Below are 24,167 nucleotides of genomic sequence, written 5' to 3'. Positions count from 1 at the left end.
TGGTTTTCTCTGTCATGTTATTTAAAGGGGTCATATGATGCGATTTCTATTTTTCCTTTCTCTTTGGAGTGTTACAAGCTCTTGGCGCATAAAGTAAATCTGTAAAGTTGCAAAGACTAAAGTCTCAAATCCAGAGATAAGAAATATTCTTTATAAAAGTTAAGACTCTTCCACACTCCCCTGAAATGGCTCATTCTAACACTCCCCACATCTCTATGTAACAATGTGGAAAGATTTGCATATCTCCGCCCAGATGTTTACACAAATTAAGAAGGCATACCTGTAATTCTCTTTGTAGTATTGTTAGTAGTATTGTTTTATGTTTATGTCCCATCGCTCCGGCTGGACAGGGCATCAAGATATGTTAAGGGGTGTAACATTTCCGTCACACACTTGAGATATTCAGCCAATCACAACCCACTGGATAGCTGGCCAATCAGAGCACACCTAGCTTTACAGACGATGAGCTTTGTAAAAATCGATGTGTTTGAGAAGAGGAGAGGAGAAACAATAATGTACAGTATGGGGAAAATAATGTGTTTTTTGAACCTGCATAAACATATTTCATTACACCAAATAATGTTCCTTTTAGCAGCATCATATGACCCCTTTAATAGGCAATACTTTTGTGGTCTACAGTCCAAGTCCCTTTACAGCGTGTATAGCATGGGTGTATGTATAGGGTATATATTTAAAATAACCAAAATAGTACCTTATAAAGCAGGAAGTCGCAGTAATAAAGAGAATGTCATGAGTCATCATGACTAACGAGACAAATTGGCAAGGCTGGGCTGTTTAATGCCAGCCAGGATTGCTCATGTAGTGTGTAAAATGCCCTGTCACTGCAAAAGCATGTTAACTGTATTTTTAACTCAAGGAGAAACAATGGAAATGTTTAAACTTAAGGTATGTGTCCACAACCTAGGCTATATAAATGTACTTTCACTGGAGTAAAAATTATGAGCCTCATCACCACATTTTGCAAAAGAGCACTTATCCTTTATTTTGATGAACAACTCAAAGAGAACTGTCAGTTTTTTTTATGTCACGCTGGCCTGTCTTTTTTGTAAAATGTCCATTTTTGTGTTATTTCCAGACAAATTCAAGTATAACAAATTTGCTTTTGCTGAGGACAGTTTGTCTGTCAACAGGGGACGCTTGCGCGCCTCACCGCAGCACTCTTAAGCCACTGAACTATTTGTAAGCTACATAATATACATTTAACTATAGCCTAGTTGAACACAAAGTAATAAAATACTATTTAAATATTTTGGTCTTATACCTCAGATTTTATACTTGGATCTTTTACATTTACACAACCATATTATTACCATGAATTTATTTTTATTTATTTATTTTTTTTACTTTTATTCCTGCACGTGTTTCATAAGTTCACAATGGCAGACTGTTAGTTGGTTGAAATCGTCTGACGCTCGTTCAAGGGTCATCTTTTAAGATGTACACATATCATTACCATCTTTTTTATCACTGGTATTGCTGGTTGTCTGTCCACATGACAGTGTGACAGGCAAGACTGAGGGGCTTCAGGACAACATAAAGCGCACATGTATTTCATTTGCTGAGGATTAGTTTACGCTTGTGACATCTAATCGTTCAGACTCAGATGAACGTGAGGTCCAGAAACAGCAGCACGTGAATCGTGTCAGCGCTTAGTTTGAACTTTTACATGTATGTATTATTTTATTTTATGTTTTTAGTTTGTGTATTTTGCTACTCATAAATGATCAAGTTTGAATCCGTTGTCTGCCATGACAACTGATTTTACTTTTAATGTCATGTGAGCGCACCATTTATTACTTTATTTTTGCCGTTTTTTATTTTTTTTATTTAAGGAATGCATTAGAGGAATTGAGTAATTTAGACTCCAGTTTGGGCTTGTCTGTACAAACGAGCACAATGTTGCTGACTGTTATAGCGTTGTGCCTATCCTGTACTGAAGGTAAGACGTTACTCTCATATCCGTCATTTCCTGCTGTTGGATATTTTTATATAATTTAATATCAATTCTTTATATTTTAATAATATATTGCATCAGAATATCTGGGTAGAGATGGACTTTATTGCACTTTATTGCACAAATAGTCATGTCTTCTCAATTATCATGAATGATTTCAGAATCTACTTTATGAGTGTATTAGCTGAAAAACCTATAAAAATGTTAGCATTAATATCAGTTATTTGCATATTTAAATTGTTACCTGAGTTGTGAACTTTATTGGAAGTGACTTTTGCATGTGATTGTGCACTTACGCAAACATCAATATAAATGTTTCTTTGGATTCATATGGCTATTAAGATTGCTTTGCATACAAAGTAACTATAGATTTAATTACAATTAGCTTATAAGTACTTGCAGAATGCAAATAGCTGCTTAGTTGTTACTTAAAGTTGATTATTTAAATGTGGAATTAAAACTTTATCACAGTTGTTTTGTGAAACTGAGAGGAATCGTCTTGATTCACATTGAATGAAACCATACTTGGAAAGCTCCCTAATTTGGAAATGGTTTGCGGTGGATTTTTTATTAATGCCAAAAGCAGCAATTAAAAAATGAGAGAGTCTGACAAATAGGCTTGTCATCAGTGCAGAGGCTCAGTCCTAGTTTGAGCTGTTTAAACTCAGTCACGTTTGGCCTAATATTCTTAGACACTGCACAGACAGTAGTCCATTTTTTACCCTTGGGCTCAGCCATTAACCTACTTTGAAACATCACTTTCACACATGACATTACTAGTCTGAGATGCAAATATATTCTTTATTAGACTCCAACTGTATGCTCAAACATAAAAAGTAACAGTTTAAAAATATTTATTTTGACTGGATTTTTCTGTGAATTAGTTTTACTAAGTATACATAAAACATAAATGAAGATCAATTTTAAAACGGACAGAAGTGAGGGTTGTCTATTAATCCATACAATGTTCTTTAGGACTATAATGATATTTTTTCCTCCCAATAATCTTCTTTAAGAACTATACAGGTTTATAATGCTTAAAATGTCTTGTTGTGGACTCACTGCCTTAACCTTATTTGCATGCACTTTTAAACGTTGTTGTCCAGGGAGTTGTGTATAATCTATACTATTTGTATAATCTGACAGATAGGTTTGACTCAGCTCATTTTAGATTAAAAGAAAATGTAGTGTGAAAAAAAGCATTCTTTGTTTGAACCTATGCGCTAGTATAGTGGGATACCCTATATAATGCAAACACAATATGTGCATTATTTAAGTAAAATGTATACTCAAATATAAACAAATATAATCAAGTTGCCTTACTTGAAGGATTTTTTTCTTTAGGAATAGCAATCACATTCACGTAACAGCATGACACATGGACTGGCATTTGACAAACTTCTCCAAAAACGCACAGCATGTCAAGATCAACCTTCAGCTTTTCAATGCTGCACTTTAGCAATCAGAAGGCAATGTAGCCCTTGCAGCCTGTCAGAAGGTAAAGGTTAAAGCATCTCTCCCAGATGAGTGATTTGACAAGCTGCTTGTCCGGACACACAGTACACCTGATCAGAGTGATGTTGACTATTTTTGCCTCCCCCTGCGTTGCTTTATTCCAAATCATCCAGCACCAAGAGGGGAAATGTTGTGTTTTGTGCTATTGAAGTAGAAAAAAGATTCTGTGTGCTTGACATCTATGGAAATGTTTTCTGAAAAGATTATAGACTAGCACATTGGGGAGGGTTTCAAACGGCAACAGAATGATGGGTTTTTGCTGACAGGTTTAGACCAATCTTTTTTCTTTTTTTTTTTACTCTGACTTTGAATGAGGAAGGAACGCCATCTAGCAAATGACTTCTCTGAAATACTCTGCAATGTAGAAATAGCAAGAGCACTGAGGTATAGCTGTCTAGAACATACAAAACAGTTTTGATAGCATATTTACCAAGCATAATGTTCTGTGAAAATAACCTTGCCTTTACAGTGTTTTTGAATGAAAGGTTTTATTAGTACAGATTCCTATAGAACAGTCATTCACAACTAGTGGGCTGTGATTCAAAAATGCATTGGAGTTGGAGACAGGAATAAAATGCAAATAATAAAATGCAGCTAACCATTTAATAATGTGTAATTAGGATAGTAAAATAGATGTGTTTTTAAATTAGTGGAGAAAATATCCTTATATGTATTTTGTCTCTAAAAGATGTATCCAATTAAAGTTTTTTTTTCCTTCACCTATTTCAAGCTCATTTAAATAGGTGCATGCCAACATAGGCAGGTTGTGTGATATGCTTTCAAACCCTCCAAACCCATTAAGAAAACTAGTCAAGTTATAAGAATATACAAACTTCTTTATACCCCAATGTTTTTGTGCAGCACATTTTTGGTTGCAAAGAGCATAAAATCATTGAAATTCCATTTAAATGGTGTGGGGTCACTACTTGATGTCCCTTATACAAAACCAGTTGAAAACCACTAATGTTAAAAATGCACAATAAGGGCCAGTAGGGTAATGTGACGTGTACAACCTTTACTGGAAATTGCATTAATACTATGCCTCATACTTATGCTCTATTATGCTTAATCTTATTTGATCTGTTTTATCCTCAAGGAATGAAGGTTGTGGAGTTGTCAGATGACCCAAGATCCCTGTCCCCTATCGCTGTTCTTCCAAGTGTGAACTATCAAATTATCAATGCAGACTACCTCCTCCTTAGAGACACCAGGCCGGACGTAATGGACAACTCCAGCCTGCGGGCACAAAGGCAGCCTTTCGTCCTCACTGGACTCACTGGGCAGCCAGCCATCAATGTCAGCTATGGTCCGATGTCTTTGGAGCAGTCTATACCACTGCATATGATCCACACTGGCCCCAGGATCCGATCGTTTATACTTGCACGTCAAGTACGTTCTTCTACACCTGCCCTCTATGTGTTGTTTTACGCAACCGGTAATAGGGATGATATGAGCGAGGGTCTAATGCAAAACATCCCAGGACAGAACGAAGGAGGGTACCTTTGTGTCACGGCATACGCGTTCTGGGAATCAATGGAGGTCAGGGACAGCTGCTTTATCTCGGCAGATGGTGGCTTCTGCTTGGTGCACCTGAAGCCTGAGCCAGCCTGGTTCAACCCTGCAGGTGGCAGGTCAAGCGGGGAGCAGAGAGGCGATCAAAGAGGAAATGTTGCTGAACTTTACTACCAGATCAGACCCAGTCCCAGTGGTCAGTGTGTCCCGCAAGAGAGCAAGATAAGAAGGGGTCCACAGCATGGCGACCTGGGACGGCAGATCTATGGAACCTCTATGAAGAGGATTGGTACTGTAAACCTCCTGCGATCCCCTCCTGGAAACCCCACGTTTATGCGATTGCGCCTCGGAGGAGCCGTCATCATCCAGATGTCTTCGAAACCACTGAAGACCACAGACACTGCCACTTTCTATGTGTTCCTATCAAGCACATCGCCAGTTGAACATTTTATACTCAGGTAGGTTGATTTCATGGTTTCTTATTTGCTTCAAGGGATAGTTACCTAAAAATAATTTAGTCACCTTCATGTTGTTCCAAACTTATTTGACTTCCTTTGTTTTGAACACGAAAGAATATAATTCTGAAAAACTGTGTTTGGCCCTACAGTAGAAGTCAGTGGGGTCCAAAACAACATTTTCACTTTTGGGAGAACTATCCCTTTAATGAGAGTGGATGCATTTTAAAGTAAATAAGATTGCTACAAAATAAGGCATAAACAAGCGTCTGGTAGATCTATCCTGGCTTTCGGAGCTATAATCATTTCACATGCTGCAATCTGGAAGTCTGCAAAAAATCTGTACACATAATAATGCAGTGCTGAGAAATTGGATTTACTCTGTTCAGGATTATATGGTTTTCTCAGAAGGCACAACAAATGTCAACTGTTTTCCTGGAAGAGACTTTTGGTCAGGCCAAAATAAGATGAAGAGGAGGTGCGTTGGGGATTGAGATAACAGCGTCCCATTTGGAATAGAAGTGTGGCATGGAGCCAACAGATGTGTCAAACGCTCAAGAAGCTTAGTGCAAATTTAACAAGTACCCGACACTACAGTCATGCCACTTCATAGCCGAGAGAATGTAACGGTCCCACTCACTATACAGATTACCGGAATGTAATAACGTTGTGCCGGCTCAATTCACTTTTCCAACTGGAGGAGTTTCAAAGGCACTCTTCCATAATTGGAAAAATAATGGGAAAATTATTTGGCAGCATTCATTTCTTAACATTGCATTGTTTGTGTGGCTTCTCTCCGCATAAATAATGCATCAACTTAATGGAGCAAGAAAACAAATACCTAATAACTACTTGAGTCCTTTGGGCAGAAGTGAACATATTACAGCAAGAGCTCCGTAGTAGAAAAACACACAGTGCAATCTGTTTTTTTAAAGTCTCAACCTACAGCAATGGAGAAGGAACACATAAATTACTGAAAGTGGATTTATAGGCATGTTCTTTTTCTTAGAAGTTTGTTTGGGGTTGTTTTGAAGGCAAAATTAAACTGGGGGGGGGGGGGGGGGTCCATAAGGACAGATGAGGTAAGTTTTTTTCTGACCCATATTTAAGCCAATAGTCAAAATCCTAAAGAAGTTTAATTTAGATGCTATTTAGAGTGGGGATAATTTATTTATTTGTTAACTTTTTTTGATTCTTGTCTGTTCCTTTCCTTTCTGTTCCTCACAATATGGATAGACTGAGTTGAGACTTTGACTTGTGCTGATTATTTTGGGAAGTTGAGGAACCCGGTTTATGATCTGAGATATACATTTGACCGGCAGCTGAGCCCCATATACCAGCCTTCAATATCCATGCTGCCCTTCACTTGGCTCTGATAGGGTTTACTTTACCCCCAGCCCCGGCTCAAATGGACAATCGCTTTCAGTGTTAGCAGTAAAGTGAGGTGAAGGCTGGTATCCCAAAGAGATTGATTTTATCCAGGGAAAAATCTCTGCCCCACTTCACTACTCTCTCCAAGATTGAGTCCAGACCCCTGAGGTTATGATAGATAATCCACACACTGATTGAAAATTAGTGAAGTCTTTAACCCTTCAGAGAACTGCTCTCTTTTCACCAGAAAGTTATTTCAGCTGAAGGCTGCCTGGACTATATAGACTAGTTCACACACCCACTAGACATGACAAATGTAAATAAATAATGTAAATCAAATATGAAAATAACTTGTTCACTATTATTATATACCACGCAGAATTCATATACATATGTAAGTGTGTGTGTGTGTGTTACTAGTATGTAAAGAATGTATTGAAGTGGTCCTTTTTAATGTTCTTCTTAACAGATTAATAAATCTATATAGCTAGAAATGTTTCTTTCATATATTGGAATAGAAAACTATCCAAGCATTAACTAATAATTATTATATAACATTAATTTATAATGCACGTTACCGGGAAATGGTTCTTTTGTTATTAGATAATTTTTTATTAAGATATTATAGATATATGACAATTATGATGTTGTTCTATTCTGCTCCTTCACAGATTTATAATGTACGTTTAATCATAATATTATGATTAAAACATTTTTTATTGATATATTTGGACAAACTATAATTTGTTAAGCATTATAAAATATTTGTATTATATATTTTTTGTAATTAATGAATAATATTAAATGGTTGTATTCTACTGGTGAACAGATCATTAATGTACATGTATGTAGATAGAAATGTTTTGTGTTATTCATATATTTGAATAGACACAAACTATTAATTTGCTAATATTAGAATTAATATTTCATATATTATACTACTTATTAATGTTATGAATTCTATTCTATTCTGTTCTATTTTCTTTACTTCATCCTGCAGACAGCACCACGCAGACCCACATCAATATTCGCCCGTCTTTGATTTTGCGGCAGAGATTTATTCCATCAAGATCCTCATTATAGATTTGACTGAATTCTTTTGCCACTCATGCATACAGTGTTTCTTCCCCTGGCAGACCAAAACAGAACACACTCACACGCTCCCTCTCTGTCTTTCTCTGTGTTGCAATTTCTTTTTTTCTGTCTCTTATTTTCCTCTCACGCTTTCATTGTTTCTCTTCATTTCACTGGAATTAAAAATGTTCGGATTATCAGACTGAGGGCGTCATCTGTCTCTGCTCTGAAGATGATGACGATACAAAATGGGTCAAGACAGACTCCGATCCCTCTCCCTCGAGTCCCAGGGGTTGATAGACAGACGCGATCCCTGAGATCTACATGTGACATAAACTGATACCATTTCTTTTCAATACCAGATATAAGCCCCTCACGTGTGTGTTTATCGCATCATACATTCTGGGAAATAATCATTAAAATGCACATCTGCATGTGTCATTTAATACACAGGCTCATTGTGCACACTGCATGAAAATCAGTTGTTTTTGAGGCAGAATTGCAGTCTGTGGCGTGGAACAGAGAAGAAAAAAAAGATGGATGAGCGGTTGCGGAAAGATAATGCAGTGTGTCACAATGCTGTCAGCCGCGCTCATTCTACTTCTTCCACCGTGACCTGTTTCCTCTCTGGCCATGTTTCCCAAGACGCCTGACTCCAGCACATGTCTGGGAGATTCTCACGTGGCAAGATTCCACGGTCTCTAAGTCCCATCAGTGGAGAGGAGGGACCGGCAAACTGTCTGGCTGCTGCTGGATAAAGCCGAGAGATACTGGAGGGAGAAAAAAAAAAAAGAGGAGAAAAGAAGCATTTGGCTCTGTCTTTAAACTGAATGGTGGACATGTGGTTATGTTGGCCTAAGCCGAAGGAGACCGAGAGATTAAATTCTCCAGTGCGGCATGCTCGCTCTACACCCTTGATAAATACAACAATATTAGATGTCCAATCGCTCTTTCTGCAATAGAGATTGAGCCAAGATTTAAAACTGGCCAGTGAAACAGGGAATTGAGAGCCATGCCGACTGACCTCAACCCATGGTTAGCAGGTCATACGAACAGGATTTAAAAGCTGTCAATTACATCTCCTCCTTCTGCCATTAGCGAGTTTGTTGTATTTATTTATTATTTTTTATAAATGTGGCCCACGAGTCAGGTTGAATGGAAAGGGATGTCAGCACAGATGGGCTTCAGATGGGTTTGTTGATTTGGAACGTTTTCCACCTCAACCTTTCGATGTGCAGGTCAGCGTCTTTAACACACATGTCCTCTAGCAAACATTCAGTTAGTACTGGACATGTTCATTGTATCATACATGGATTTTTACTGTGTTAGCATGTTCAGTATTGCCCAGAGGCAGGCACACAGTAAATACTTAGCTTAAAATTGTACATATCAATCAGCCTGTGATTAGTGTAATTTCCATCTGTTTCCTTTTGACTATGATCATTACAGTAAGTCTAGTCCAGTTTGTACAGTTATATATTCTGGTCCAAAAACACCCACTTAGAGCAAAGTTTTGTTTGTGATGTATGAGAAGCAACCAGTCAGAGTTTCAGGGCAGATAATAAACCAGTGTGGGCATAACTTTTGTTCATGTGCGACTGCGTAGACTTTGTAATCAGAATTTCAGTCCATCCAAAAGTATTAAGTTGCTTCATAATTATACTGTAATTCAAAAAGTGAAGCCAAATATACAGTTCTTCTTGTGGATGTTGATATTATGTGCTAATTTGGACATCAAATCTTTAAAATATTACAAACCAAATTGAGTTATTTTGTCCTTTAGTTCAATTAAGTTCAGCAATGATGCATTCAATTGATCAAAAGTGGTATTTATTGAAGACATTTAAAATGTTACAAGAGATTTGTCTTTCAAATGATTGCTGTTACTGTTCAAATGCTATCGTTAAAGAATTCAAAAAAAAAAAAAAAAAAAAAAAAGGTTTTGAACATTGATAATGATAAGAATGCATAAGAATATTTCTCGAACACCAAATCAGCATATTAGAATGATTTCTAAATGATCGTTTGATACTGAAGACTGCAGTAATGGCTGCTGAAAATTACATTAAAAAAAAATATTAACACAGAGAAGATAAGATCGCAGCTGTCCGTTTCAGCCAGGTGTTGTCATGTTTGTGTGCAGTATGCTTCAGGCGGTCAGTCAGCAGACTGTAGGCGTCCGCCTGAGGCTTAGACCTTTCCACTTGATGTCATCTGTCTGTTTGTTTGTTCCTTCTCACAGAGCCACATCAAGAAAAGGCATGTCATTCAGCACAGCCAGACCCAGTGACGCGAACCTATGGGACATCACTCTGGAACCTGGGAGAGGAAGTGATGCCCAAACCATCTCTGTGACCTGCCAGAAGAAAAGCACATTTACCAGCAAAAGGCAAGCTTTCGCTGCATCATCTCACTGTTCTTAGAGACCACTGAACCGCAGACTCTCCCTAGTTCACATTTCATTGCTAAAAAGCTTTTTCTGCCCTTGAACATCACCAGATGTGATCGGTTTCCTCTGAAACTATGAGAATTAAGTGACAGATTGCAAAATAATTTTTTGAAAGAGAAAAACAACCTCCCAATCCCCCCCCCACCCATTGTTCAGGTACTAACAGATGTTCAGACAACCTGTTCGCCTTTTGCAGGATGGTATTTTGAATGAAAATGAAAGACCATCTTTTACTGGTTAAAACGGTGCAGGTTAACCACATTTACCCTGTACAGACACTTACTTCAGAGAAAGCAACAGAAAGCAGCTTCAGAGAAAAACTCGCCACTTTGCGATTTCATGATTAATGGCACAAATCAATTCTATAATTTTAGGTGTTCATGTGGAAAGCAACTGAAAATAACCATAAAAATGTGATATCTTTCCATCACCTCGGCTGCGTGCATCCAGAGAAAACATAAAACTCCTCCGCTGTTATTAAGAAGAATGAGCTCTGAGTTTATATTACCTATGTGCATCTAAGCTGGGGAGCCATTGGCTTGGTTTTCATATAAAGAGTTTTGAGTGTTTTTGGATTCAATTCAAATGCGTCTCGAAAACTGTGAGCATCTTGTTAAAAAGAGCCTCCATCTGGGAGTCATATTTCTTTTGGTCTCATCGGCTCTTGATCAGTGTCCATGGCAATGGCTTCTCATTATTATTGCAGAGTATAGCATGTAACATGTACTGTACTATAATATAGAATGTACTGTATATTTTATAGTTCTAGCAGCTTGTAACATACTGTTTAGTATCGATGACTTTAGATTCACAGAGAGCAGAAATAATAATGATTAATTAATTAATTAGATTGTTACATTAAATTTTTCGTTTTGTGGCTTTTGTTCCATGTATTTTAACTCTGAAGTCATCTAGTGTACTTGTACACATTGGCAAATTAATTAAAAAAGCAGATACTGTATGCTTTTCAAAAGTTTGAGGCTGATCTTTTTTTTTATTTTTTTATAACACTTATTCATGCCATGGCAATTATTTGGTCAAAATACAGTGAAAACAGTAATATTGCAATTTAAAATAGCTGTAATTAAATTAAATTTTAGCAGCCATTACTTCAGTCTTCAGTGTCACTTGATCTTTCAGAATGCATTATAAAATGCTGGTTTTGTGAAACATTTCTTAATATTCTATTCTTATTATTAAGAAACATTTATTATTGTCAGTGTTAAAAATAGCATAGCATTTTTTGGAAACCACAATACTTTTTTTCAGGATTCTTTGACAAATAGAAATAATAAAAAAAAAAAAATAATTGTCTTTACTGTCTCTTTTAATGAAATTAATGTATCTGGGCTGAATGAATTTCTTTAAAAAAAATCTTACTGAGCCCACACTTTTAAGTAATGATGAAGTAAAATGATTGATGACCCGTATTGCACTTGCATATTTAAGAGTATTTGATCGCACCAAACTGTTAAATATGAGAAACCACATAATACTACCTGTCTCTGGCTAGCATTAGCAACTAGCATATCATAGCTGAGATGTAAACTAAAGGCCACTGGCTATTTTATAAAAGGACAAGCCCTTACTTCTTCACAACAGGAAATCAGTGCAGGATCGAGTTAATTCACTTGTTCACTGAATCATGTTAAGACATTGATTATACTGTCTTTTACGCTGAATTGAATTTTTCAACCTATAGTAGCTCAACAACAGGAGCTGTCAGTAGCACCAGTATCTTCCTCAGTACTTCTCTCCGCTCCCTTCTTTCCTTGTTTTACAGCGACGACCCACTTATCTTTAATCATCCTCAGTGCATCAGTGTGTTAGACCAGCTTAAAGACCAGCACGTTCCACAAGATTAGAGCAGAGATCTCCACATTAACCAGTGAAGAGCCGAATCGCGAGGTTAACGCTGTGCTGAGAAGCACTTAACACAATATAGTGATGATGGGTTATGACTCTAATGACCTTTAACCCCTTATCCTTTAACAGTGGTCTTGAAAGCAAAAATCAGATTGCATCATTTAAGACAATATAGTATAAAGATCTACAGAATTTTGGATCAAATCTCAAAGGATCTGTCCACTCCGGAAAAGCTTTTTCTAGATCACAGATACTAACTTTTCTGATGCTTTCAAAGCTTCCTTTTACGTGAGCGCTTCAGCATGCTGTATACAAACGCATGAACCGTAAGAAGCTGTATAAAAGTTTGATTTCTGTGAGTTATATAAAAGCACTTTATCAAAGCATGTTCCAGCTGAAAGGCCCGGTGTGAGCTGAATCATGTTCCTGCAATGAACCTGATATGCTCATTAGAATGCAGAGTGTTTTAATGCTACTGAAGTGGATGAGAAGCTCCATCTCTCCTGATGGCTGCTTCATTATTAGGATTCCACACTGTCCTCTTTGACTCTGTATGTCTCTTTTGACCCGGAAAATGAAGTCACTTGTTGCAGAGATTGGGATGCTACTGTGTCCTGATGTTGTATTTACAGAGGTCTGCTGGAGGTCTTGCAGATGGACTTTGAGACGGAGGAGCAGAGTGATCAGTTAGAGAGCCAGATGATCACGTGGCGACTAGAGCTGCCTGGAAACATGATCCGGGATGAAGGAACCATGAGGATTTACACCATTCAGAGAGACTATGTGGGAATAGCACCACTGATCACGGTGGGGGATGTTTGTTTTTACTTTCGAGCAATTTTCCTTTGTGTTATGATCACATGGAACTATTCTTTTTCAGTCTAAAGTTCAATTCAAAGAACGATCCCTTCAACTTTTGTACGTTTTTGTGAGGTCACATTTTATAAGGGCGTCTGTGAAGCATGGACATTTCAAAATGAAATCACATTGGTGTGACAAGTATTTGTCATGTGTAAAATCCTTTGACTATAAAGCATTGACAGCCCTTATACATGATTTATGTCTTTGTTCTGTCTGTGTGTTTTTGTGAGTGTGTATATGTGTGTTAATTGTCCCGAGGCGCAGTGCCACTTCTTTCGCCCTTTGATCTCTTCCTACCATCCTCTACTATTGGTCAAACCAATGAAGAATTGGCCCTGACATACATTTTATGAGGACTCCCACTTAATTCCCAAAGCCATCCACATGCATCCCTTTAGTACAAGTTCACCGGCAGCCATTAAAATATAATAATAGTGCTTTTTATCATGTAACTGTTTAAGACAAATGAAGCAAAAAGAGATTGTGACAATTCATTGATATCAAGCGTCCATTATAAGCTAGCTGCCAGCTTTGTTTACTGGAACAGTCTATTTCACAGCATGACCCTGTCCCTGAAATAACACCGGTATAAGAGTGTGGGATTTTGCCAGTAACTTTTCAAATCAGAGTCAGCATCTGTTGGATTGCATTTGGAGGATGCTCGTGGACATCTGTTGGATCTAGAAGTTAAATCTACGCTCAAACCTAATCATCCTAGTGTGTTCGTCATCACAGCGGCACACTGTAAGATAATCATTAGGGTATTAAACTCAGACAGAGAGAGGCTGATCCACTATTGTTGCCTTGACATTTTTGACCTGTTTAAGCTTTAACTCTCCACCAAACTGAGATCCTTCATAGCAGCTTGTTCTAAGTATTAGCCTGCTTTGTTTACAGTGCATGTTTCTTCCATATATACATACCTCTGTGCTAATTATGGATGGGACAGTGAGATGTATTGGTGTGGTAGAATTGTTTATTTCAGTTTTTAAAATTTTTCAATTGATATATTTAGTGTGGATACTTTAATTAGTGTGCAATTTGTTTGCACAGTAAAACGCTCAGAATTCACTTTAAATTCATCTCCTTTAAAGTTTTTGGCTGTTCTATTGAGAAATCAACAAGGATTGTTTTTGCTGTCTGGTTGGGCCAGTAGTTCCCACTGTTCTACCCTGCCAAAATATTTCTTGGCCCCAACAAAAAAGGATTCTATTTTGTGTTTGGCAAAATATTTAGCAAAGTATTTGCTAGAAATATTAAGGGTTTCAATACATGTTGTTTTCTTTACAAAATTTTGTTCATAAATTTGTCATAAACACTTTTGTTGGAAAACACTTGCATATGTGACCCTGGACCACAAAACCAATCATTAAGGTGAAATTTGTAAAAAAAAAAAAAAAAATGTATAAATAAAAAAAAAAAAAAAATTAATAAGCTTTCACCATGTATGATTTGTTAGGATAGGACCATATTCGGCAGTGATACAGCTATTTTGCAAATAAAATTAAATATTGAGAAAAACACCTTTACAGTTTTCCAAATGAAGTTTTTAGCAATGCATATTACTAATCTAAAATGGAAGTTTAATATATTTATTGTAGGAAAGTTAAAAATATCTTCATGATTTTTGGCATAATTATATATATATATATATATATAAATTTTGACCCATACAATGTATTGTTGGCTATTGCTACAAATATACTTTTGCCACCTATGACTGGTTCTGTGGTCCAGGATCACAAATTATTTTAAACATTACTGACTGATATGTATTTTTTTTATCAGATTCTTATAGATACGTTGAGTCATATTCTTAAACATCATATATGTTAGCCAGCTAGATCACACTATCTTGGTTAAATTCAGGGGAATATGCAAAAGAAGTGTAGAATACATTTAAATTTGAAACGTTTATCCTTTTGTCTGGGCATGTCAATTTTGAAAATGTAGTTTTGCACATGTTTAGTGCTAAATTAATGGTGTTTGTTGTGCTTTTTTCCAGGATACGGAGCTCCTCAACACAGCCGTGCTGACTGGTAAGAGGGTTTCTGTGCCTGTGAAAGTTTTGGGAGTTGAGGCTGATGGCTCCATCACAGACATCACTAACTCGTCTCGCTGCAAGTCTTCAGACCAGGATGTCCTGAAGGTAATGCATGTCAAGGTCAAAGCCACTTTTGACAGCTTCAGCTGTCTCACACATTGTGTGCTTCCTATTAGCAGCCTTCCTCTGCTTCTGAATGACTTGTCTATCAGAACTGGAAGAGCACAGGAGAGAGGGGTCAGGGAATTCGGTTTAGATGACCACCACTTCCTAACCCCTCACCTAAAAAGAGAAAAACAGAGGAGGGAGACTGACGTTGACTCACTAGCCCTCATTGAACTTGTGTGTTTTACCCAAAGCTCACCTGTCTTTTTTTTCTCCCTGTGTATTATGAAGAGCTTGAGCTCTTTGTTATTACTGGATTTTTCTCTGGGGCAGTGCTTCTGAACTGGATTTGCCTCAGGACCAAAATCTTATATCAGACACAGTAATAAAAAATGTGCTTATAATCAAATTAATTTATGCACATTACTATAAGCTGCATAGGCCCAACAATATGCAGAATTATCAACAATGACATTTTCTGAATAGGATATTTTAACTAAATTTCCTGCTCTCAGTAGGAAATAATTATATATAAATATAAAGTAAATTATACACAAAATATACACAGTATATAGTGCCCTCCTGAGCTTGTCTTTTCCAGGTTAAACCTTAAAACATAAACGGAGGGACTCACTAACTTATTCAGTGGTAAATACTACTGCACACAAACCTAGGTGCTGTCAGGTGTCTTTCTTACAAATGCACACCTTGACCCACCACATGAATAAATTACATTACATTGAAAATAAAGGAGGAAGTGCCCAAGTCTCTCTCTTTTTTGTCTTGAAAAGGTTTTTATGGCACATAGTGCAGAACATGTGCTCTGTGGTTTATAAATTAGTCTTCGAGGTACTGGGGGTGAATGAAACAGTGATGCAACAGTGCCCATAGACTTTCCTAATGAGATAGAACAATGTACAGTACACAGGGCTCATTACCTTACACCACGCTAACCCTCATGTCTGCATTACCATAAAAAATCTTATTAAAATATACATTTATTCTTTAGCAAGAATTTATATTCAAATCCATGAAAAATTTCACACCACAGTTCAATTATACATATATAGAGATTTAAGTGTTATGAGACATCAGTGAAAATGTAGAGACTAGATTTTTGGATTTTGAATTGGATTCCACCATTGAGAAACAGTGAATGTGGAGGATCTAGGAAGTGATTTTGTGCCTTGCTGTGGAACCATATTGCACGATTCACAAACAGCAACAGTTGGGATGGAACATTGCCCTGCAAAAATGAATGAACTAGACTACTATGCCCTTTTCACACACAGGTGTCTGAGAGGTGTGATTCTGTGTATGTTAATGGCAAGGAGACACGTGGAAGAGTGAGGATGATGGTGAACTTCACCTACAGCTACCTGAGCACACAGCTGGAGGTGAGCGTATGGATGCCTCGAGTGCCCTTGCATATGGAGATATCTGATTCAGAGCTCAGTCAGATCAAAGCCTGGAGAGTTCCTGTCACAGGGAACAAAAAGTAAGTGACAAGGGTATTTCCAATGACACACTAGCCCAACAAGCTTCATATGGTTTGAGATTTTGATGCTTTTTCTCAGCATTTAGACATTTGATATTAATATAGCACTTGTGGGTACATATCATTTTGGACTTTAAAATATATTTATGTGAACAGTGATAAATATTATATGAGCAATATTTAAAGGTACAGGTTGTAGGACCTGCCACTAGAGGGCGCACTATCAAAACAATAACAACCGCATGGTTTGAAGACGCTAAGAAGGAGCGTGAAATGATGGGATTTGTTGTCTTCTACCCAACTGCTGATGGCCATCAAATCAGATGGAAACATAAATCATGGATTTAACGCGAGTAGATTACATACAAAATCAATGCAAAGACGTGACCAGACTATGTATCAGACGCGTCCTCGCGCGGGTCTAGAGATGCAATCCCCCGCGTTTGGCGTGTATGCCCCATAACACTTATCTTGTTGATCTTTATAATAGCATACGTTTTCTGTAAAGATACAAATCAAAACAACTCACCTGTCGAGTAAAACAAAAGCGAGATCGGCATCTCTTTTTAGTTGAAGTTTGTCGCAAAGCTATTTCCGCAGTTGTCCACGACACTGTTGTCATTTGGTTTCTACGCCAGTAAAGGCAGTAACAAAGCAAGTATAGGTCTCTGCAGGAAAGTAATAGGAGTTACCAGATCAGGGTGTTTTTACACCATGATACCTGATTGGTTGACGTCATAGTGACGTCAGGTTTAGGGGTGGGGTTGGGTAAGGGGGATCATTTAGATTGCATGATTTAGAAACACCCAGCAGTTTGAAAACACCCAAATGGTGATAAACGCCCACTTTTGCTCTGCAGAGACCTAAGTCCCTAACAAAGGGTAACTAACGTCATTAGATTCATATCCATGCTACATACTCCGATGCAGTAGGTGGCAGTATGCACCTGATAAGCCATGGTTGCAATCTACCATAAAACTAAGAAGAAGAACTAACTTCATTGACAGAGTTTAGAATGGGAATTTTCTCATGATTTACAAGTAGTTGAAAACATTAGAGATATTGTTAGTAATCAGCTGGACAAAATATATAACATTAGCTTAGTGGTTTTTGGATATTTTACTGCAAATACCTTTAAACCTACTGCATATCAATAAATTTAATGAGTGTCAAAAAAAAATAAATTAGTTTTTAGATGTTAATAAATATTATTTATTAGTATTTCAATTGTCAGGAATTGTTTAGGAAGCAGATTTACTTTGATTTTCCCATAATAATATGAATATAGATATATGATGAGTATTGTTTTTACAAATTAATACATATTTATAAATAAATACATATGGTTTATTTTCTTAAATTTGACAAACGTAAAGATGTTTTTAATTATTAACATTTATTTAACTGTCTTCGGTTTGGTTATTAAATGTTTTTTGAAAAAGGACAATTAATGTTGTCGAATTTAGATTTTTTTTTTCTTCTAATTTTTCTTTCTTTATTTTAGCTCCTCAAACTAGTTCTGAACTTGTACAGTATGTTTGGTGTTCCACCTCATATGAACCATTTCCACTTTAAAAATGCTCCAAATCAGTATTTTATTACATTGCAGAGACTTTATCTTTAAGGTAGAGATGAGAGAGATTATGAATAAACAATGAATCTTATTCTAAAAAAATGATTGTGGTTTATTTTCTTAAATTGGACAAATATTAAAATATGTTTTAATTATTAACATTAACTTTCTGGCGGGTTCTTGATCATGTTTTAATGCATTATTTATATTGTGAATTGTTCTTAAATTTAGAATCTTGTATTACACTGTGAATATTATTTTTTCCCATTTTATTTATTTATTTTTGCTTGCTCTAACTAGCTCAGAACTTCTATATTTGATGTTTCACCTCATATAGACTTTTTCCACTTTAAAACCGCTCCAAAGCCTTCTTGTTAGAATAGAGAATGTGCTCCGCAGAGATATCCCAGCAGTTTTTTATGACATTGCAGAGACTTTCATTATAAGATGAGAGATTGCTGAGCATAGTCAAATAGCAGATAGCAGAAAAATATAAATTCAGAACATAGAATGAGGAAAAGAGTTGTTCATCTTCTCTCCACATATTTCTCAGAGTGAGCTGGGACACAGAGGAAGAGGATGAGAGGAAGGGCCGAGGCTGCATGCTGCAGTATCAGCACAGTTTGATTCGAGTGCTTACGGTCTTCACCGCAGAATCGCCAGATCCAAGCAGCCCGTCTCCTGCATACTTCCTTGGCTCTGATTGGCAGGTAGATGTGACGCGGCTGGTGCGCTACTTTCTGAGAGTTGGGGATACGAGCGTCGCTCGCCTGCAGGCAGGATCCGTGCTGACAGGCAAGGCTGTGGGAGTCACCACTGTGCAGGTAATGGTGATAATGACAAAGCCGCCCACAGCTGTCAGCTTTGCACGATTCTCATTTTTCATTAAGACAACAAAGTTTAGTGTAGGTTTAGTTAATATCAGTGACAATACAGACAGCACATAGATGGATTGCTTGTTTTTTTTTAATTGTATGACAAGTAAATTAGAACTGATGCCATGCTGGGCTTGGCTTCTGTTGTTCAGGTGATGTCTCCGTTGTCAAACTCGGTTCTGGCTGAGAGGATGATCCGGGTTCTGGATGATAAAGTCAGTATTACGGAGCTGGGCGTGCAGCTGGTCTCTGGCCTTTCCCTGAACTTGCAGCTCAGCCCAGGAAGTAACAGGGCCATCATTGCCAAGACAACCACACAGGAGATCATACACTACCCCAAGCAGGTAATTTATGTTGCTTCATGGGCTGTCAGTCTAATTAATCGAATTATGTGCTAATTAATCGAACCAAAAATAACTGCATATATAAGAGACAAGATAAAAGCCCCCCACAAATCCATGACATTAATTGTGGTTAAATTTAATAGAACAAGTTGCTTAAATTTCAATATAATGTTGTTTTTTTCCATATCACTGAACATCATTGAACTGGCATACAGTACTGTGCAAAGCAATTTATAGAATCATGCAGTATTGTGTTTTGAAATTAGAAACAGTTCAACAACACAAAACTGTGTCCTGCGTGAATGGCTCTTTCAGTCTTTAATAAATTAAATATTTTTAATCATTGTTTTGCATTTTTATTTTATTTTTTAATGATGAAAGGTACTAAATTAAAATTGCATTAACATTACACTGAGACCCATATTACCTACTAAAGAAATACATCATCCATTAAGTTGATTAAGTATCTTTAATTGAATACTTTTAAATATAATATTTGATTTAATACTTAAATCAAATAAAATAATCAAATAAAAAATGTAATGCTTTAAAAAGAAAAGTAAAATCTTTTAATAAATAAAGGTACTAAATTATTGTTGAATTAACATTAAATTGACATTCATGTTAAGTACTAAAGAAATGCATCATCCATCCAAGTTGTCTGAAAAATCTTTAGTTTCTGGTGCCGTTAATCATTATCTATGAGAAGCACTGACCATATAGCTTAAGAAACAAGAGTTGTACAACGAGTACAACTGTGCTCTAAATTTCTGTTCCAGCCTGTTCCAGTGCCAGGTCTGAGTGGCATAACATGATCCAATCAATATCAAGCTATTAGTACTCAGCGAGAGGCCTCATTGGTCTCTTGATGGGCTTTGCAAGCAGATCTCCTAAGGCAATGCATAATGTATTTCACCCCAGAATATAGGGCAGCCAGCTCTGGGTTATTGTGCCACAACTTGTTATGGTACAAACTCAACACTTTGCCGCCTGGTGGTTAAGCAAATGGAATTTTGAACACAAACATAAATATTGATCCGTTTGGATAAATGATGCTCCATGTATTTGGTTTTTAAAGCCTATCGCCAAGATGCAGTTCTAGCTGTCATGCTAACTGAAAATAATTTCCAAGTGACTAGCTTTGATGATTTAACTTGAATGAGCCTGTTATAGTTCTATGTAATGTCTGAGTAAATGTGTATAACTCTTTACAACAGGAAGCAGTGGTTGGCTGCTGGCTGAAGTTCAGCGATGGCTCCCAGAGTCCTCTTGATCTTTACGATCCCAATGGTTATTCCCTCACCATTTCTTCACTGGACCCAAGGGTAGCATCCGTGCGGAAGATCCCAGGGTCCGTCTTTGTTGTGGTCGCTGAAGCCGAGGGACAGGGCTTACTGCTCAGAGCAGAGCTAGCTATCTGTGAGGCCTGCCAGAAATCTAAACGCAAGAGCAAACTGGCTGTGGGTGGGGGCATGGTGAAGGTGAAATTCCCACCAGATGAACAGTTTGCAGGGACTGGCAAAAAAGAAATCGAACGGGCCAGCGAGAATGAGGAAGGAGACAATGTGTCCAAATCGATCCTTACATCCCCTTTGAACACACTTCAACGCACCGTTCTGCAAGAGAGCTTCACAAACACGATCAAAACGGCAACCAATTCCAATCTTCAAGAAGCAATAGGAGGTGGCGTATCTACAATTAAGTCAATAAACACTATGGATAAAACTCTCAAGCCTGTTGCAGACAGAGCGCTTGTTACTATAGGCCCTGGAAGTCCAATAAAGAATGGATATGGAAACTTGCTTGAGAAATCAAACTTCCCGTTTCCACCAGAAGAACCCAAGCGAGAACCACCCCTAGTGGAGAGCGATTTAATACAGATGTTTAGTGTGTTCACAGACATAGAGGTCTGCATCTATGCATTGGTTGGACTCTCTTGCTTGGTCATTATCGCCGTCTTGCTTCACTGTGCCACCAACAGTGCAAGATCACGCAGCAAGAAGTCTCCGGTTCAGTGCCAGGGTCAGCCTGAGCACAGGCACCACTGGGTACGACTAGGCACCGCTGCGGAGCAAAACAGAGCTGTGCCGATTGCGACTACCTCCAAGCAGGTGATGCAGGCAGCTGTGGAGATGCCAAGAGCCATTCAGATGCAAAGCACCAGAGGGCCAGAGACAATCCAGTCGAGGGAGATCCCAGCCATTGCAGGTGAGGAGAGAACTGCCACTCTGGGACGAAGAACCAACACGCTTCCTCCGAGGCGTGATCCGATGGCTCCATTGCCTCCAATGGCTGTCAGATCTGCCACACTGCTGGCAAGGCCCACTCGCAGCGAACCTCTTCATTCTCCCACAAGCAAAAGGAATCAAGTGCAGTTTACAACCTTCACTACTCTGGACATCAAACATCTGGCTGCTCTCAAGAAGAGCGGTCAGAACTTCACCTGGGCCAGTCAACCAGTTGGAGGTTGTCAAGCTGCCAGTATCAGCCTGGGTGGGTTAAATGGTAAAGCCGAAAGAGTCAACCGTGTACATTTCTGTAACCCAGTGGAAGTATTTGGTCAGACACCAGAATCCACAGAATCCAAAGGATTTCTTCCAGAAGGTCCATGGCCTGTGGCTACACCAATGTCAGAAGTGTGATGATGGAAAGTGTTTCTGTGTAAATTGGCCACAGATCTATTGTTATATAAATTGTTGCATTGAACTGAATTTCGCAGTCTATATAGGCAAGTTTTTATGGACAATTTAACACAATAATGTCTTTGTTTTCCATTTATGTGCATGCCTGAAAAGTTTGATGCAAATATTTCTTCAACTTGCAAGTTTGTACTTTTCCTGCTTTTGTATATTTGTAATATTACTACTAAAATCTGTAGAAATAGATCACAACAAATATATATATATATATATATATATAAAATCACTGATAATATATGAAAAAACTTGTATATAATGAACCTCTTGTGTTTTTAAACAGACAAATAAATGTTATTTATTTAAGATTCAAATTAAATGTATAAAATTAAAAGGTATAAAATATATCCATTAATACAAATATGAAGTTGTATAATATTAAGCTTGTTTAATATTAAAGTTAACATTAAATAATACATCGCATTTCTTCTTATGAACTGTAAGTACATTGCAAATCATAGCTTCAGTTTTCAGTGTTAATTATTGGTTTTCTGCTTTAATAAATGTATCAAATAAAGTGTCTGATTGTGTACATTCCTACTGTGAACACATTGTTTTGTGCCCATTGTATCTCATTCCATTTATGTTAACACTGATTCATAATGGCTCTGTTATTAGTAAGTGTATTCATCCATTTTATCACTGCAGCAGTTCAGCTTATTATAATGCTCCACATGCCTCCTGATTGTTTCCTGGTTCAGGAGCCTTTATCTAGTCTTTGACCCGTGCTCTGGTTCAGCTCATCAGTGACAGCTTCGAGTGAAAGGAAAATCTTTGCTGCAAACAAACCTCTCTGTTTTGTTGCGATACCACCAAACCTAGCTATGCAATGACTGCCATTGCCTTCTGCCTCAAAAAACATTGCTCTCTCTCTCTGAGTGAGCACTGCTTTAAATCTTCAAATTGCGTTCTCTTCGTTGCATGTGGAGAAGTAGGCTGGCCTAGCCCAGATAATCTGATGTGTTGCACCTCAGGACTGTTGTAGATTTGCAGGGAGGATTTCATCTCCAAAACAGCCCCAAGTTACTTCCACAGTAGTGAACGGTTTAAAATACACTATTACAGTATATATATATATATATATATATATATATATATATATATATATATATATATATATATATATATATATATATAGTATTGTTCAAAATAATAGCAGTACAATGTGACTAACCAGAATAATCAAGGTTTTTCGTATATTTTTTTATTGCTACGTGGCAAACAAGTTACCAGTAGGTTCAGTAGATTCTCAGAAAACAAATGAGACCCAGCATTCATGATATGCACGCTCTTAAGGCTGTGCAATTGGGCAATTAGTTGAATTAGTTGAAAGGGGTGTGTTCAAAAAAATAGCAGTGTGGCATTCAATCACTGAGGTCATCAATTTTGTGAAGAAACAGGTGTGAATCAGGTGGCCCCTATTTAATGATGAAGCCAACACTTGTTGAACATGCATTTGAAAGCTGAGGAAAATGGGTCGTTCAAGACATTGTTCAGAAGAACAGCGTACTTTGATTAAAAAGTTGATTAGAGAGGGGAAAACCTATAAAGAGGTGCAAAAAATGATAGGCTGTTCAGCTAAAATGATCTCCAATGCCTTAAAATGGAGAGCAAAACCAGAGAGACGTGGAAGAAAACGGAAGACAACCATCAAAATGGATAGAAGAATAACCAGAATGGCAAAGGCTCAGCCAATGATCACCTCCAGGATGATCAAAGACAGTCTGGAGTTACCTGTAAGTACTGTGACAGTTAGAAGACGTCTGTGTGAAGCTAATCTATTTTCAAGAATCCCCCGCAAAGTCCCTCTGTTAAAAAAAAGGCATGTGCAGAAGAGGTTACAATTTGCCAAAGAACACATCAACTGGCCTAAAGAGAAATGGAGGAACATTTTGTGGACTGATGAGAGTAAAATTGTTCTTTTTGGGTCCAAGGGCCACAGGCAGTTTGTGAG

The 24,167-nt window shown here is 37.5% G+C and overlaps 1 protein-coding gene across 1 annotated transcript; it reads left to right on the top strand.

The window, feature by feature from the left end:
- Window positions 1-1,815: 1,815 nt before the first annotated feature.
- On the top strand, window positions 1,816-22,543 carry LOC127985537 (transmembrane protein 132D-like). The gene is made up of 9 exons (XM_052587574.1): window positions 1,816-1,960; window positions 4,587-5,460; window positions 10,145-10,291; window positions 12,850-13,024; window positions 15,084-15,227; window positions 16,520-16,725; window positions 18,852-19,122; window positions 19,326-19,517; window positions 20,735-22,543. The coding sequence occupies exons 1-9, from the start codon at window positions 1,918-1,920 to the stop codon at window positions 22,157-22,159; spliced, it is 3,477 nt and encodes a 1,158-aa protein (XP_052443534.1). The 5' UTR covers window positions 1,816-1,917; the 3' UTR covers window positions 22,160-22,543.
- Window positions 22,544-24,167: the final 1,624 nt, after the last annotated feature.

This window comes from Carassius gibelio, chromosome B21 (genome assembly GCF_023724105.1).
Source record: "Carassius gibelio isolate Cgi1373 ecotype wild population from Czech Republic chromosome B21, carGib1.2-hapl.c, whole genome shotgun sequence".
In the NCBI taxonomy this organism is placed as follows: domain Eukaryota; kingdom Metazoa; phylum Chordata; class Actinopteri; order Cypriniformes; family Cyprinidae; genus Carassius; species Carassius gibelio.
This window is presented reverse-complemented; position numbering and strand designations above follow the sequence as displayed.